Source organism: Oryctolagus cuniculus, chromosome 2 (genome assembly GCF_964237555.1).
Source record: "Oryctolagus cuniculus chromosome 2, mOryCun1.1, whole genome shotgun sequence".
Lineage (NCBI taxonomy): Eukaryota > Metazoa > Chordata > Mammalia > Lagomorpha > Leporidae > Oryctolagus > Oryctolagus cuniculus.
The window spans coordinates 131,230,767-131,246,691 of NC_091433.1; the positions used below are offsets into that span (position 1 = coordinate 131,230,767).

The window sequence follows — 15,925 nt, forward strand, 5'->3', positions numbered from 1 at the left end:
AGCTTCCTCCTGCCTCCCTGAATCGCTTCACAGCCCAGCCGCCCATCACTCTTGCCCAGCGACACCTTGACCTGCAGTGGGAAGCAGCTCAGTTCTGGAGTCAGACGGGCCTGGCCCCTACTTTCAGCTGTGCCCCTCCCCTGTGTGCCCAGGGACAACAGCCCCTTCTGAAGCTGCTCTGAGAACAGCAGGACAGCACAGCTACACAGAGCATCTGTCATACACGATGCGCTCTCCACGTGGCTGTGACCACAGCAACGGCTCCAACTGTGGCTGGGACCATTGTCTGCACCAACGGTGCTGGTGTTGATCTTCCAGGGATGACTTGAGGACAGCTCGGTCCCTGGGAGCACCTCTGAGTGAGACATTGGCCTCGCCACGTCCCCATGTCACCATAGCACAGTGCCGGAACCCTGTAGTCCCCTCCATGCCCGACACTCCACATGGGAAGCTCCTACTCTTTTTTGATTGAGAGGGAGGGTGTCAGACAGGGCTGGCCCAGCACACACCTCCAGGGGGTGCTGTGCATGTCATATTCCACACAGAAGGGATCCCTGGAAAATGGAGTTGGGGCCTCCACAGCCGCAGCGGTGGCCTGGCTGCTGAGAGGACCCCAAGTTTGGTGTGTACCCAGGGCACCCTGAGGCCACCACCAGCAGGTGGCTATGCAGAAGTGACCTGCTCGTGGCCCACTCATGGTCTCTCCTGGCTAGTGTCCAGCCCTATATGGGCCCAGGGCCAAAAGCCCAAGACAAAAGGGGGCAAAAAGAAGGGGCCAGGGAGGGCTCAGCCTCAAGCTCTCCTGAGAGGGGAAGCAGAAAGATCAGTCTTCCTCACACAGCTGCGAGGTTCTCCCAAAATCCCCCTGGGGAAGCACTTCCTATGTGGCCCCAAATCCTGGGCAGCCTTTCCCGGAGCCCCCCTTCCTCGCCCGGCACCAAGGAGCGTCCCCATCTGCAGGCCCCCATGCCCCTGGAGAAGGCTGGGCACTATACCGTTTGCAGAAGGCCCTGCAGGAGGAGGGCGGGTGCACACAGCTGTGGAGCGCCAGGCCCAGCGCAGGCAGGAGGAGAGACAAGCACAGACAGAGGTTAGAGGAGGGCTCAGGCAGCTTCCTCAGCACGGGGCTGCCAGCCCTGTCCACCCTGCCATCGGCTGCAGCCTCTCACGGATCCCTGCCTCTGTGGCTCTGCCCAGCCTGCACGCTGCCGCCACAGCCCTTGGTGCCGTGTGCCCGTCTCGGTGCCCACGGCGCTGCTACTGCGTGGCTGCTCTTAAATGCTCTCCGCCTTCTCACCCCGTCCTTCCCAGCTGCTCATGCTCTCTCCTGGGTCTTTTCCTTCCCCAGTTAAAGACACTCCATGTCCAAACCCCTCCCACGCCCTCCTCTATGCCCCCTCCAGCCCTCTTCCCTCTTCTCTTCCCATTTCCTCCCTGGTGTCCAGTGCTCTCTGCATCCCTCATTCTCCAAGGTCAACAGTCACCTGCCAGCACCCAACCCAAGGCACACACATGGCCGTTGTCTTCCTCATCACGCCTCGGCAGCCTCTGGGCGGCGGACCCCAGCTCCTTCTCTGGGCCCCGCGGCCTGCTCACTGCCGTCTGCTGCAGTCGGCTCAGCAGTGCCTCCTTCGTCCACCAGGAGCTTTCTGCTCCCAGCGTCTCTCCTAACCCCGGCCCCTCATGTGCCCCCAGCCTCTCTCACTGAACTTTTCTACAACTAGATTCTCCATCTTCCACCTCAACACATGCTCCCTGCAACAGGCAGGGGGCTCCTTGCTTGGCAGGCCATCATCCCACATGGTTTGCATCCAGGCCCCTCTGCTTCTGAGGCAGCTCCCTGCTAACACACCCGGGAGGCAGTAGGTGATGCCCACAAGGGAGACCCAGATGCATTCCTGGCTCCTGGCTGCTCTCTGGCCCAGCCCTGGCTGTTGAGGGCATTTGAGGAGTGAACCAGAAGAAGGAAGCCATCTCCCTGTCTCTGTCACTCTGCCTTCCAAATAGATAAAAACAAACATTTAAAAATATCTGCTCCCTTCCAATGCCCTCTCAGAAAGTGGCCCCACCTACCCCCAGGTGTCTCTGGCTCCTTTACCTCCATATTACCCTGCCTGGTGAGCCACCAGGCACGGATGATTCTGTCTTCCAGGAACTCCTCACGCCCTCCTGACTCCTTTTCCTGGTTCAGGCCATCACCCTTCTCCCTGGATTCACCAGCATCCCTGCCCGGTCTCCTCACATGCAGTTTTGCACACTCCCTCCTAACAACCAGCAGGTGCTGCCCTCTGCAGCCAGGGCGAGCCTTCCAACAACTCCCTCACTGCTCAGTGTCCTGCAGGAGGCAGTGCAAGCTCTCTGAGGCGGCCCCCAGGACCCCTCGTCACCTAGCTCCTGCTGACTTCTCCGGGCACATCTCTTACCAGGTAACTCTCTCCACCCCGACCGCCCAGAGCTCCAAATAGCAAGGAGCAACCTCCCAGACACGGTCAACTCCTGCCCTTCAAACCCTAGCAGGTTGCAAGAGGTGCTGTGGTCTCTGTAGCCTTGAGGCTTGGAGCTCATGGGTCCCTCTAATTGAAATGCACTCTGTCCCCACTTCCTCTGGCCACCTCTGCTGGGACTTTAGATATCCACTGAAATCTTCCCTGGCGCCCTGGGCCTAGGCACTTCCGTGGCTTCCCTAGCAACTCAGCCCCACTGACAGACGCTGTCTCTCACCCTGCACTGTCTCTGTGTGCACTGGACTTTGTTCCCAGAGACGCCAGCAATCCTATACACCCACAGCACAGCCGGATCCCCATCCAGTAAGTAAACCATCCTAATCGGACAGTTGGAGGGAGAAAGAGAAGGTGGACAGGCAGATGAACAGGTGGGTGAACAGGTGGATCAAGGAATGACTCCAACATGTGCTCTCTCTCTAATGCCCTTGTCTGCCCCAGCCTGTTCCTGGGCCCTCACCACACCCAACCCCATGCCTGCTCATTGCTCCCTCTGTCTGAATGGGTTTCCTTGGCTGCCTTCCTGGACGGAGCACATCTCTCTGGGTCCACTTCAAGCTCTCTATCCTCCAGAAAACTCCCCCAGAAGCCTCTCATAACCCTAGTCCCTGACTTCCCATAATCCTCTGCGACCCTACATCCACTGCAGCCTCTGCACCACCCCCAGAATCCTAGCAGCTTCTAACCACCGCACACGTGGAAGCCCTGAGGCCTCAGGATCAGCTCCTGCGCCTGTTTCTCAACTTCTTTCTGGTCCAGGCCACCTGAGGGCTATATGACCTCCTCCCCTCAGGGACAGCAGCTGTCAGCGTGAGAGCCAGGACCCTCATTAGAACTAGGAGTACAGGTCGGCGTTGCCAGGCAGGGGGCGGAGGTGGAATGGAAGTGCACTGGACACTCGGATTCACCATCCCATGAGTGACAGCCCTCGAGGGAAGCCAGAACGAGGCTGGGTGAGGAAGCCACATGGGAGCTGCCCCTCCCTTGCCCAGCAGTGAGTGGAGAGCCGCCCTAGGTGGCCACACGTCTACAGGTATGCATGGTGTTCATCAAGCCCACTCACACAAAAAGGACCCTGAGGACAAGCAAGGACCCCATCAGAGCAGAAGCCACCTTTGGGTGTCCTCCAGTATGTGTGTCCTGCCAACCGGTCCAACACAGGTGGCTGAGCCCTGAGTCATGGCGGCGGGAGGGGAGGGTCTCCCAACCCAAGCCCTAGGAGACACCGCACTAGACAGATGCTCACTCCCAGGCCAGAGGAAGTGTCCACATACCTCTCTAGCCACCTAAGCCCGCAGACCCCCTTCTCACCCAGCCAGGGACAGTCAGGGGACCCTCACAGAAACTCTCACGCTGGTTCCTCGGGGAGTCCCAGGCAGGGGGCAGCCAGGCAGGCTGGGAGGGCTCCACTGTGTGCTGGCCCCACCCAGCTCGTTAGGAACAACATGCTGCTCTAATTACACTTCCCAGGAAAAACAGTGTTTTACATTAAAGCCTTGGGGGAGGACGAGGGGGATGGGAGACCACTGGGTTTATTTTCCTGATTGCAAAACACCAAATTTTTCCTTCCAGCGGGTTTGGGGGCAGAGGCGAGTACCTCGGTACCTCTGCATGAAGCCTGTGGCCGGGGTTCGGAAGGGAAGGGTGGGTGAAGTGACATCTGGCCCAGCCTGGAGCCCGCCATGAGAACAGCCATGGAACAGGCATCTTCTCTTATGAGGGCGGAGCAGGAGAGACGAAGCCGAACCAGGCGGCACTCCTGAGACAGTCAGGACCGCACACCCCATGGGGCCGTCCTCCATGCGCGGTGCAGGGCCCCTGTTCTGAAGGCAGGCGCTCACATGCCTTCTGCTACGTGTGCGCACGAGCGTGTGAGTTCCCGGGTGTGCACACTCACACACGTGCACGCACCACTCTCCAGTTCTCAGGAAATCTAAAATTGCCGTTGCTTTGAACTCATTCCCCCTGGCAGCGTGGCCCGCCTTTGTTCTCCAGACAAAAAAGGAAAAGAAACGAGACGGAGGGCTCAGAAAAGGCGGGAGAAGGGGGGAGATGGGGCCAAGGAGCAGGCAAAGGAAGGAGAAACACAGAGGGAGAGTGGGGAAGAGGCAGAGAGAGAGAGAGAGAGGAGAATGCAAAGGACCCCTCTCTGCCTGCGCCTGTCATCCGTCCACTGCCAGTGTGCCGCCAGCATGAGTGACAATGGTCCCGCCTCCCCACTACCACCGCGCAGGGACCTTCAGACAGGCACAGAGCCTGCACTAGGGAGATCTTGTTGCCCACCATACTGGCCCCAGGCACTGCTCCTGTAGCACCCTCCTTCACCGTTTCTGCCAATCCCTGTCTGCCCTGGGAGCCCTCAGCCCAGGCAGACAGTCTCATCACATTCACAGCATGCTGGCTTCCACACGGGAGTCTCCGTGCCCAGCTGGACTGGCCAATGGCACTCCCCAGGGGACAGGCCACCCTTTAGCCATGCTTCGGGGTCAGCAGCCCCACCTTGTCCAGGTCCCCATTATCCCGACAGTCTCCAAAGCCTCCTGGTTGGTGTTCCCCTAGTTCCCTCCCTGCAGGAAGACTTTCAAAGCCCTCCCATAGCCAGTGGTCCAGGAGCTGAGCCCTTAGTGTGCCTTCCACAGCCCTGCAGGAAGACTGGCCCACAGCTCAGGCTGGGAGCCCGGGAGGGACTGCACGGAGGACACCAGGCAGGGGCTGGGCCACAGGAAGAAGACAGAAAATCCTGCTGAGGCATCAGGTTTCCTGCAGGACCAACCTGCTTGCAATCAGCTCCTGGGGACTCTTAAGACCAAGTGGGACCCAGCATCTTGGCACGAGGCTTCCCCTTCAAGTGGGCTGAGCTACGTCCCCCAGCGCCAGGCACAAGGTCATCCTCCAGAGTGGTTCCCCAGACCAGCTGATACTGCACACACCCAGCTGGGTCTCAGAGGCCGAGCCGCTGGCTCAGCCCAGCCCGACGGCCGGCAGACCCCCAGGACGCACTGGCCCCTGGCCCTGCTGACCCACACGCGGCCTCAGCCTGTGGCCTGGCCGGCCCTGCAGCAGGACACTTGGCCCTCGTCAGGGTCTGGCCCAAAAGCTGCCGTTTTGATTCGTTTCCTGACAAGGCGACCACAGCCAGATCCCTGCTGTCGGAATCTGAGCCCTCGCTGTTACACATGACAAATCCAGTTATTAGGGACCTAAACTTTTTTTTTTTAATAACTCATCCCTGGGCTGGGTCCTCTTCAGCGCAGGCTGTGGGTTTTGGCCACAGAATGCTCTCAATCAAGAGCGAGGGCTCCGTGCTGCCTCCCTGGACGGGGCCCTGCCTCCCGTTCCAAACCGGCAGTCTTTCGCAACTGCAGCCAGGAGCAGGAGGCGGCCTGTCGGGCGCGATCACGGCCAGCTCCCTTGGCGGACCCCACCTCGGTCTGGGAGCGACAGGAAGTGAGGTAAGGGGCGCGGGACCTGCGGATCCCACATCCTGACCCTGCACTTTGAGTCCAAGTTACACCGAAAATGTCAAACGGTGGCCGCTCCCAGCCTGGGGATTCCCTGATGGCAGGAAGCAGCCGCTCTCTTCCCCGGAGCCTCAGCCCCAGGCTCACTCTCGGCCACCGGTTCACCGGCATCCAGGAGGCCGTTAAGAGTGTGCTTCTCACCACCCTCCCCCAAGGACATGTCCTGGCTTCTTCTAGATGCAAACCCCAAACGCCTGCCAGTCCCCACAAATCCCCAGTCCACCCCATTTCTGAAGCCAGCCCTGGAGCCAAAGGTGTGTTCCCTCCTTTCTCCTAAGCCTGCAACTTCTGGCTGCCTCCCGCACAAAGTCGTCTTTGGCTGCTCTGGTCCCCTCTTAACATTGTATTCTTGAAAATGTGCCACTTGATAAGACTGGGCATTGCTGTCCGTATAGTCATCTGGCCTCCAAACAGGACAGCTGGCCCTCCTTCTGAGGCTAGACTCACCCCCAGGACACAGCCTCGGCAACCCTGATCCACACAGAGCATGAGAATAAAATCCAGACAGACCTCTAGGCGACAGGTGACCACAGGGAGCCAGGAACCTGGATGGCTCTGAAGCAAGTGCTTAGAGGCCGCTGGCCTTCCCTCCTCCCCCCACCCCATCCCCGCCCCTGGCCCTGCCACCAGCCACAGCCTCGAGGGTCCAGCTCACCTCATCCAGTATGCCTGAGCTGTCCGGCACCTGCACCACACCCGTGGGATGTTCCATATCCAGGAGATGGGTGGGGGGAGAGGGGAAGAGACAAGTTCTCCATTAGTAACAGGAGCACTAGGCTGGGCCACAGAGGAGCACAGCAGAAACCTGCTCATCTGATCCAGAATGGCCGCTTCCTGATCACACCCCCGGCCCAGGATGGCCACCTGAGAAGGAAGAGGTGGACATGGATGCAGAGGGAGAGGTGAGAAGGGCTGAAGCCTAGTCGCAGACAGAGTCCAGGCAGCTCTGGGAAGGGAGCCTGTGCAGCAGCCCCAAGGAGATGACAGGTGCAGCCTGCCAGGGCACAGGGACGTGGGGAGCTGGGAACAAACCTGGCATCCCCCAGGGCTGTAAGAACCAAGAGCTGCAGCTTGGATAGGACAGGGAGAGAAGAGGAGGAGGAGGAGGAGGGGAGAACAGCAAGGGTGGGTGGCATGGGGGTGGCTGAGTGGGGCTTGTAGGGTAAGAACTGTCTGGAAATGCCGGGGCTTCCTGTGAAGGGGAGATAAGCACTCTAACAGCTGCTGCTGTGTCTGGCCTGCACTGGCACAGTGAATCCAATCAGCCTGGGCCCCAGGCCGAGGTTTACATTGTCTGCTCTGACCCCAGGAGGAAGAAAGCAGGAGGCAAGAAGGGAGGAAAGCACCCATGGCAGATAAGAGGACATGGCATTAGGGTGGGAACAGGGGTCAGCAAAGACCGTCTCAGCCATAGCTTCTGCATGTCACTCGTGCATGGGCAGTCCCTGCCCAGAGTCCACATAAGGGGACCCCAGGAACTAGCTGAGGTGCTGCGGAGCCCTAGCCCAGGCCACACCTCCAGAGGTAGTGTTTCTGGTGGGGGTGGGGCGAGGGCACGACAGACTTCCCCAGGAAGAAGGCCAGGCAAGGCCAGGGCTGGGTGGCGAACCCCTCCCACCCCGCCCTGGGGCTCCACACACAAGGTGGGCAGTGTCTGCCCATCTGCCTGTGTTGCCCCGAGGAGCTGCCAGTGCAGGGGCAGGCAGTCAGCTTCAAGAAGGAACGGCAAGGGCGAGACTCACCTCGAAACCGGGGATGTGGTGGACGGCCGGCTAGGGTGAAGAAAAAGCATGGTGGTCACGTGGCTGTCACCCCAGGCCCCCAGCCCCTCACTTCTGCCCTGGCCAGGCAATCACATCTTCAGCCCCCAGCGACACCCGCGGAAAAGGTCGGTGACCAGAGAGGCAAGGGCGCGCTAACCCCATCCCTTGGGAAGAAGGGGAAGCTGAGGACCGTGGTCCCCTCCAGACACTTCATTCAGGGCAGCCTCCCCTATCCGGGGCACATTTTTGGGCTCACACGTACCAAGAGCAGAGCTCTAACCCAAACCTCTTGTTTCACAGTGGGGACATGGCTGACCTAGGGCCATGCATCTGGGCCATGGCAGAGCCGCCGTGGAATGGGGATGCTGCCTTGCCATGGCCCAGCCGCCCCCATCACTGCTGTCCAGACCCCTCCCCCAGCCAGACCACAGAGGTCTTCATCCCAGAGCCACATTGGGAGATGACCAGGCGAGAACTGGGGGGAGGGGGCAGGGCACAAGGACACTGCAGAACCTAACACAGTGCCATGCTCAATCGTGTCCTAATTAGGGGTTCAGGAAAGATGGGAGAAGAGGGCCTCAGAAGGAGGAGGAGTGGGAAGGGTCCCAGCAGCCCTCCCAGGTCTGGACATGGACCAGCCTCACCTTCTCTCTCTGGATGAGCTCAAAGGAGGCCAGCAGCTCGCCGGCCGGCTGGCTGCCCCTCAGCAGTGGGAACCAGGCCAGCCGGGGCATCCGCTCCAGACTCGGCTGACAGATGCAGCGGCCCATAAACTCGTCGGCACCCTGCACAGGGCATGGAGGATAAGGAGCCTCAGAGAGAGGAGCAGACCCACACCCGGGACCAGACAGGGCCTCGGAGTCAGGGCAGCCTCTGTGGAGGACGGTAGCCCTGCTCTCCTCAGAGGGAGGCACGGACCAGGAGGGACGCAGCCGGGCTCTGACCACCAACACCTGGCCTGCATTGCTGGCTCAGTCAGAAGTCCTTCTGCAGGTCTAACTCTGTTCACCCTGCTTTTACTTAACCCAGCTCTGTGTCCTTTGGAGACCACAGAACCAACGCCCTCAGCAGCAGAGGGGCTGTTCTGCATTCATTTCACTCTTCAACACCCCTCTTTGCAAATGGGGAAATGGTGATCGCACACATCAAGTAAGCCTTGTGAAAATGCTGTTTTCACCTCACACTGCTTTGCCAGGCACCTTCCTTGGCTCCTACTGTCGAGAGGACAGGGGCCAAGTCCCGGGCTGGCACCACAGGCCCTCCCCGTAGCCCTGTTCCCCCCCTCCCCATGCTCACTCCAGCCCACAGCCTCAGCCGGCCTCTCCCTCCTCGAGCCAGCATGGCATGGTCAGTGCTGCTGTCCCCCCTCCCTCACAGCCCTGCCAAGATGAGCCCTCTGTATCTTGGCCTGCCTATGGCCTCCAGGCATGTGGATGGCTTCTCCAAGGGCAGGGGCATGGAGCCAGATGGTGCAGCAGCCCACACAAGCCAGCATCTGGAGAGCCCCCAAGCAGAAGGTCGTGCACTGCAGGGGGCCATCCTGGGGTAGCCAGCAGCCCCTGCAGCAATGCCCACCACGGCGGGAGACAGCCTGGCTCCAACCACTCAGAGTGGGCCTCCTCCCCCGGCTGCTTGTTGCCCTGTGGCATCGGTCTTTCCTTTGGAGAGCACCCAGGAGGGCTCCCCAGCCCAGGCCTGTGTTGTCCACCACTGGCTGGCCCCCATCCAAACAGCATAGTCCTCCCACACCCCCTGGGCGGCTCAACCTCCCAGGGCACCCAACATTTGGTCATGGCAACTCTGGAAACATCTTCCAAATCCTGCCTCCTCCCTTCTCATCCCCCTAGGACCTGCAAAACCCTAGCCAGGCCTCTCTGCCACGTGCCTGGTGGGCCAACACAGCCGTGCTCTTCCAGTACTACCCAACCCTGTGTTCTTCAAACAGCTGACTCTGTCAATCCTGTGCTCTCCTCCTTCCCGGGCTGCCTTCCCCTGACATCACAGTCTCCCACTCACAGCTCTGCCCCAACACCCCAATCCCACATTTCCCCGCCATCCTGCCACAGTTCACTGTCCCTCCAGGAAACTTCAAGACCTGCGCTGTCCAATGCAGAAGCACTGGCCACTGGTGCCTACTTAAACCTACATTGTAGTGCATTAAAACTAAAGACGGGGCACCTGGCTCAATGGCCAAGCCACCGCTTGGGATGTCCACATCCCACACCATAATCCTCTAGGTTCAAGTCCCCACTCCACTTCCAATTCAGCTTCCTGCTAATGCACACCCTGGGTACTTGGGTCCCTGCCACCATGCAGGAGACTTGAATTGAGTTCTGGGTTCCTAGCTTCAAGCTTGCCCAGCCCCAGCTACTGAAGGCATTTGGGGAAGTGAATGGAAGAGACCGGTTTCTCCCTCTCAAATAAAATGAAAAATTTAAAAATGTTTTAAACTAAAGAAGGCTTGAAATTCCACTTCTCAGGCTAGCCCCATTGCCAATACTCCTATGCTGGTGACAGCACAACCATGGGTCATTTCCACCAACTCGGGAAGTCCCAGTGGATAGCCCTGCCTGTGCCACAGAGTTGGGGGGGACCTGGGGACACACCTTCTCCTGCAGGGGAGTCTCTGCTCTACTGGTGAGTCTTAGCTCCCAGCTACAGGGGGGATGCCAGGCAAGGGGCCCCTCCTCCCAGGAAAGCCAGCGCCTGAGAAATGTTTGTGCAGTCCGCAGAGCTCGGTGATGGCAGCAGGGACCACACAGGATCTCCTAAGCGAGAAGGAGGAGCCCAGCCTCTGCTCCACCGCGGCCACCTCTGCGGCGCTTCACTAGCCGTGTCTGCCCTGGCACACGTGTGCTAACCAGCCAGTCTCAATTACTCTCAAAAAGCTTTAACTGCTGCATAGCCTGCAGGGTGCAGGGAGAAGCCACCAGTCCCAGCCGCGGGGAGCACCCATCTGGTGGGAAACCAAGAGTCCACGGAGACTCAAACTTCAACCTCACCGGCCGTCTCTCCCTGGAGCCTCCAGGGGGTGGGCGGTGAGGGGCAGGGGAGGGAGGCGGGTGACTCACGTAGGTGTCATGATCGTACAGCTCCACCACGATGCTGGGCGGCTGCTCGGCAATGCTGGCTGGCTCGCCGAAGATCTCGATCTCATAGAAGATGAGCGTCTGGTCCCAGGTGGGGTTCAAGGTATTCTTCGCCACCACGGTCTTCTGGCTCTGGTGCAGGAAGGACACGATGGCGTAGGGGTCTGCGTGGGCGGGGGAGAGGGAGACAGGACACAGAGCAGGCTCGGTGACAGCCACCTGCTTGGGGACAGCAACGCCCAGGCTGGAACCCACTGTCCCAGGGGCAATTCCCAGCTCGTCTGGGAGGAGGGCTGGGAGCCAGGTCCTGACAACGAACATGAGATGCACGGAACCTCCCCCTCTGGAAGGCCACAGGAATGAAGTCCAGCTGGAAGAAGTAAGTCCCTGAACGGTCTGCTCATTCATTCACTAATCCGATAAGCAATTGTTAAGTGCCTCTGTATGTCAGGATAGGAGCTAGGTGCTGGGGGCTGAGACTACAATTTGAAGGAAAATGTAAAATACACAAATGCAAAATGACAATTTGGATCAGACAACCACACAGCACAGCAAAGTGTGTCAGGGAAACACTTGCTCCCAAGGAAGGAAGGACAACGCAGCGAGGTTGGTCCCTGAGCTCCAGGACGCCAACAGGCTCACGTGGCCAGGTCTGCGCTTCCAGCTCACTCTGGCTGCCCCATGGAGAACAAACTGGAGGGGGCGGAGGGTTTTGCAGGAAGCCAGTTAGAGGCTATTACAAAGGTCTCGGCAGAGATGGTGAGGGCTTAGCTGGGAGTGGGTTGCTAGAGAGCACACAGACCCAAGAGCTGTTTGGCTATTGGGGGGTAGGAGAGGAATCAGAAGGCCCCCACTGATCCCCGCTGTCACCAAATCCCTTTCCAGCCTGCCAGCCCCAGCCACAAGTCATTCTGCCTAGTAACAAAGACAGGCTGTGCCACTGGAGCAGAGTTTAGGGAAGTGGGGCACACAGATGCAGATTCAGCAGACGGCCTGAGAACCTGCCTTTCTAACAAGCTCCCAGGTGATGCTGGGGCTGCCCTCTAAGGCCACACAGTGGAAACCAGTGTAACACAAAGTCTAAGGGGACCCAGCTGGGAGAGGAGCTGAGGGCTTGGAGGGGGGGGCCTCCAAACAGGAGTTCAGCTTAGGGCCAGGGTTCCATTTGTCACCATCTTGTAAGACTAGAAGTGGCAGAGGTGGAGGGCACTTGGACAGGAAAGTCTGGGCACGCAGGAGGCTGGATGTGTGAGAGGGCCAAGTCCATGCAGCTGGCATCCTGCTCCCTCCTGCCCTGCCCCGGCACTGCCGCTAACTCCCCATATGACCTCAAGAGGCCTCAGTGACCTGACAGGCAACCACCTCCAACTCAGAAGCCTCAGAAGGAGTGGGGATGGGCTGGGATGAGGAGAGAACAAGCCAGGCTGATGGCCACAAGGACGCCAAGGGACAAGCAACAGCCATTGCACAGGAGGTGCAGAGGGAGGGGCTGCAGGGAGTGACCAAGGAAGAGGTAGGAAGAGTGGGTGGGCAGTGGCAGGACTCCCATTAAGGGATGCAGGAAGCAGGATCCAAATGGTGGCTGTCACCCACAGGGCAGATTTTAAGGGTGAAGGGCATCTACATTAAAAGACAGAAGCTATGGGCAGCCACAGGCTGAACAATGCTGGATTTGGCTAATAAGAGGCAGCCGCCAACCTAGACCCATCAGGCACAAAACACAGCAGGGGCAATCCCAGAGGGCTTCCTGCAGGAAGTTGGTATGAACCTGATTCTGGGAGAAGGGGGCAACGGGAGGCCCTTGGCACAGGAAGGGTAGATGAGAGATGCCCAGCATGTCTCACCCCCTCCACACACACCTGGCGGGAGCACCCCTGGCATGGGGCTCCCTGCTCCCTGCACAGGCCCTGGCAGGGCTGGCCGCGAGCCCTTTGCCTGCTGCCCCTGGCAGGGCCCAGCGGCGTCTGTGCATTTAATGAAACCGTCTGGCTGTGATACCATCAGCTGCAGGCTCGGCAGAGAACCTCTCCCAGTTCCAGTAAGGGAAGTAGGGCGCGTTCCGATAAATAAAACCGTATTAGAGGCCGCGACAAAGCCCCTTTCGTTCCCGCCCCCCGTGCTTCCCAGCGCTTTATTTTTATAAGCGTGCGGGCCCCAGCCAGCCGCGTTTACACAGCCATCACAATTGGGCATTGTAGCGCCATGCACGCTGTATTGGTGTTGGCAGCACCCCCACGCTGGCCCCTGAGCGGGTCGACTCCCTCCAGCAGCCTTCCCTCCACCCCCCAGCTCAGGCAATGAGCTCAGCCCCCGGGGCTGGGGGTGGGGGTGGGGGTGGGCTTTCAAACAAAACTCACCCAGACCCACACTTGTGCCCCACCCGCCCACGGGAGGAAAACACACAACAAAGGCATTGTAAAGAGCAGGCCTGGAGGCCTGGGGCCTCAGACACTGCGCTACTGTGTGCCGGGCCTGGCCTCTCCCCTACAGGGCCCAGCCCCTCCCTGCCAAGCTGAAGGGGATGGGGGCGTTTGCTACAGCAAGGTGTGCAGATGAAGGAAAGCCAGATGGACCTGCAGAACCTGCCCCTCCTGGTGGGACTGGGGCTCACCAGTTCCAGCTGAGCACCCCCCAAGGCGGGGGCAAGAACCTCTGCATGAGCAGTCTCCCAGGACCCCAAGCTACAGGGAGAGGCTCCAGCCACAGACACGCGGGGATTCTGCTGGACGCCGCCGTTGCCACCAGCGAGCAAGGGAGTGGGCAGCACGTCCCAGGCAGGCGGCTCTAAGCTGGGTCCAGAGCCCAGCACCGGGCTGTGGGGGCTGGGCGCTGCTGCTCAGCCCTTCCTGGAGCTCCAGGGAGGGACCTCTGCATTCCCAGTACACCAGGCTTTCCTGGAGGGCCTCCTACCACACAGCTTCCAACCCCAGGGCTGGGGACAGGGCAGATGGTGTCACCTCATTTGTCAGAAAAGGCAGCCTGGCCCCAGAAGACAAACGGGCTGGCCCAGGGCCAGACCCCCCAACTCCTAGTCCAGTGTTCCTCCTGCCATGTCGCCCTCATAGAAGGTACCCGCAAGGGAGGGTGGGGCGGAGCGCCAGGAATCAAGGAAATTCACATTAAAACTATACTAGAGCAATATTTTCCCTATAAAATTAAGAACAATCACTTAAAGTTATAAAACCCAGCACTAGCAAAACCTAGACAAAGGGTGCGCTCCTTTACCGCCGGCAGCATGTCAGTAGCTTTCAAAAGAGCAACGTGGCAGCACGCCCTGAAGAACGTGAACCTGATCCTATCCCTTTCCTTGCATTCCAGAGAACCATCCCAACAACCCCAAAAGCTGCATGTGCAAAGATGCTCGCTCTGGCACTAATGGCACCGCATCATTCATTCACCAGAGTGGCCACCACGGGGTAGGGCTGCATGGTGCTAGCAGCATGAAGAAGACCCGGACCCAGCCCAAGCTCTCAGGCACGTGACGACAAGCAGGAGGTGAGATGCAGCTTCCTAGTGGTGGGTTCGGGTGCCAGGGACGGGGAGTGCCCAACTGCAGCCTGGTCGCATCGAGTCTCCAGGACAAGTCTCCTCCCTGGAGTCTCAGAAAGCAGGCGGCAGCCAGCGCGGACCAAGCCAAAGGGGACCTTGCAGGCAGCCAGCAGGGTGCAGCCAGGGACCCCAAGAACAGCACAGGCACTGGGGGCACAGCAAGACCTTGTCCTGGCACAGGGGAGAAAGGGCGCACCCGGGGCAGGTCATGGACGGCCCTGGACCCGTGCTGAGCAGCTTGGGCTGCATCCTGCAGATCAACGTTTCCCAAAACATGTGTTCAAGTGGCGCGCTCTCTAGGGAGCTACCGAACGCTTAAACTGGTTAAACAGGCTCCTGCCTGCCCAGGCCTCAGAGCTTCTCTGTGCTCCTGTGCCCCATAAATCTCCAGGCGCACAGGGCTTCCCAGCCTCTCCCACTAAGGAACCCTTTGCAAGTGAAGCATTTCACAAGCCTCCAATGCACTTTGGAAAACACCTTCCTGAGCTCCTTGCGTGGATTGCCCAGGCCAGCGCCAACCTTAACAAAAGGCTCTGCTTAGAGGAGGAGAGGGAGGGTGCGGGACCAGAGCACAGATGGGGAAGGAAGCCCCAAAGCAATCTCCACCGCCAGCCAGGACAGAGCCCAGATGGGGGCCAAACGCAGGCACTGGTCACCACGAGGTGGCCCCAGCTGTGTGGCTGCCACATCTCATCAGAAGCACTGCGGTCCAGTCTGTTGGGAACACCCCCAGGACCATCCAACTGGAGCACAGGTGTCATGAGGGGCCACAAGGCTGGCAAAGGGAGCACAGAGCTTTAGCTTCCCGGACAGGCCGTCCGGCCCCTATTGAGAGATGAATAACAGCACCTGACCAGCTCACCGTCTCTCACATTTGGTTGGCCAAATCAGGCCCCCATGTCCACTGCCCAGCAACACTCCACAAGGAATGCAAGTGCTGGAAGGTCCCCCGTCGGGGGCGGGGGCAGCTCTGTGAGCAGAGCCGAGGCTCCCTGCAAGCATGTGGCAGCTTCAGCTGGGGAGGGGCAAAGCAGACAGCTGCCCCCATACCCACTTGTCTTTGAGGAACAGCAATCTAGGGCAGTCACCCCTTCCAACCCACAGGGGTGGCAGGATGGAGGCAGAGCACCACATCCTTTCGAGCCCAGCTTCTCAGTTCCCAGGAAAGCCAGCGCATGCAGCAGACACTCACAAGGCAGGGACAGCCCTGGGCCAGCAACACAGAGTAGCTGGCTGTGTCGCACAGTGTCCTCCACGTTTTCACTTCATCGAAATGTTATGGTGGCCACATTCTCTCTCTCTCCCTCCCTCCCCCCCCCCCCAACATACACACACACACAGGCACGTGCCATGAACGTCTTCCCTTTGGTTCAGGGGACTGAAGCAGATGGCCCCACCCAGATGCAAGCCTCAGGTCACCTGCACAGCAACATCGGTACAAGCACCTTCCTCTCCCAAGTTCAGTGTTACTCAACAGGTGCTGCTGCAACGCTCCCAGCATC

General features: G+C 59.5%; 1 protein-coding gene across 20 annotated transcripts in view; it reads right to left on the reverse strand.

The window, feature by feature from the left end:
• DYSF (dysferlin) overlaps positions 1-15,925 on the reverse strand; it is a 190,146-nt gene that overhangs the window by 63,213 nt on the left and 111,008 nt on the right. For 15 of the 20 annotated variants that reach the window (XM_002709783.5, XM_002709780.5, XM_002709778.5 and 12 more), the window contains 4 exons: positions 10,857-11,038; positions 8,430-8,570; positions 7,765-7,794; positions 6,678-6,707 (listed from right to left, as the gene is read on the reverse strand). In XM_002709783.5, coding sequence (XP_002709829.2) covers positions 6,678-6,707; positions 7,765-7,794; positions 8,430-8,570; positions 10,857-11,038 — 383 coding nt within the window. Of the gene's footprint in view, positions 1-995; positions 1,038-6,677; positions 6,708-7,764; positions 7,795-8,429; positions 8,571-10,856; positions 11,039-15,925 lie in introns of all 20 variants that reach the window. The other 5 variants (XM_051842769.2, XM_051842773.2, XM_051842768.2 and 2 more) reach the window with 1 other exon arrangement.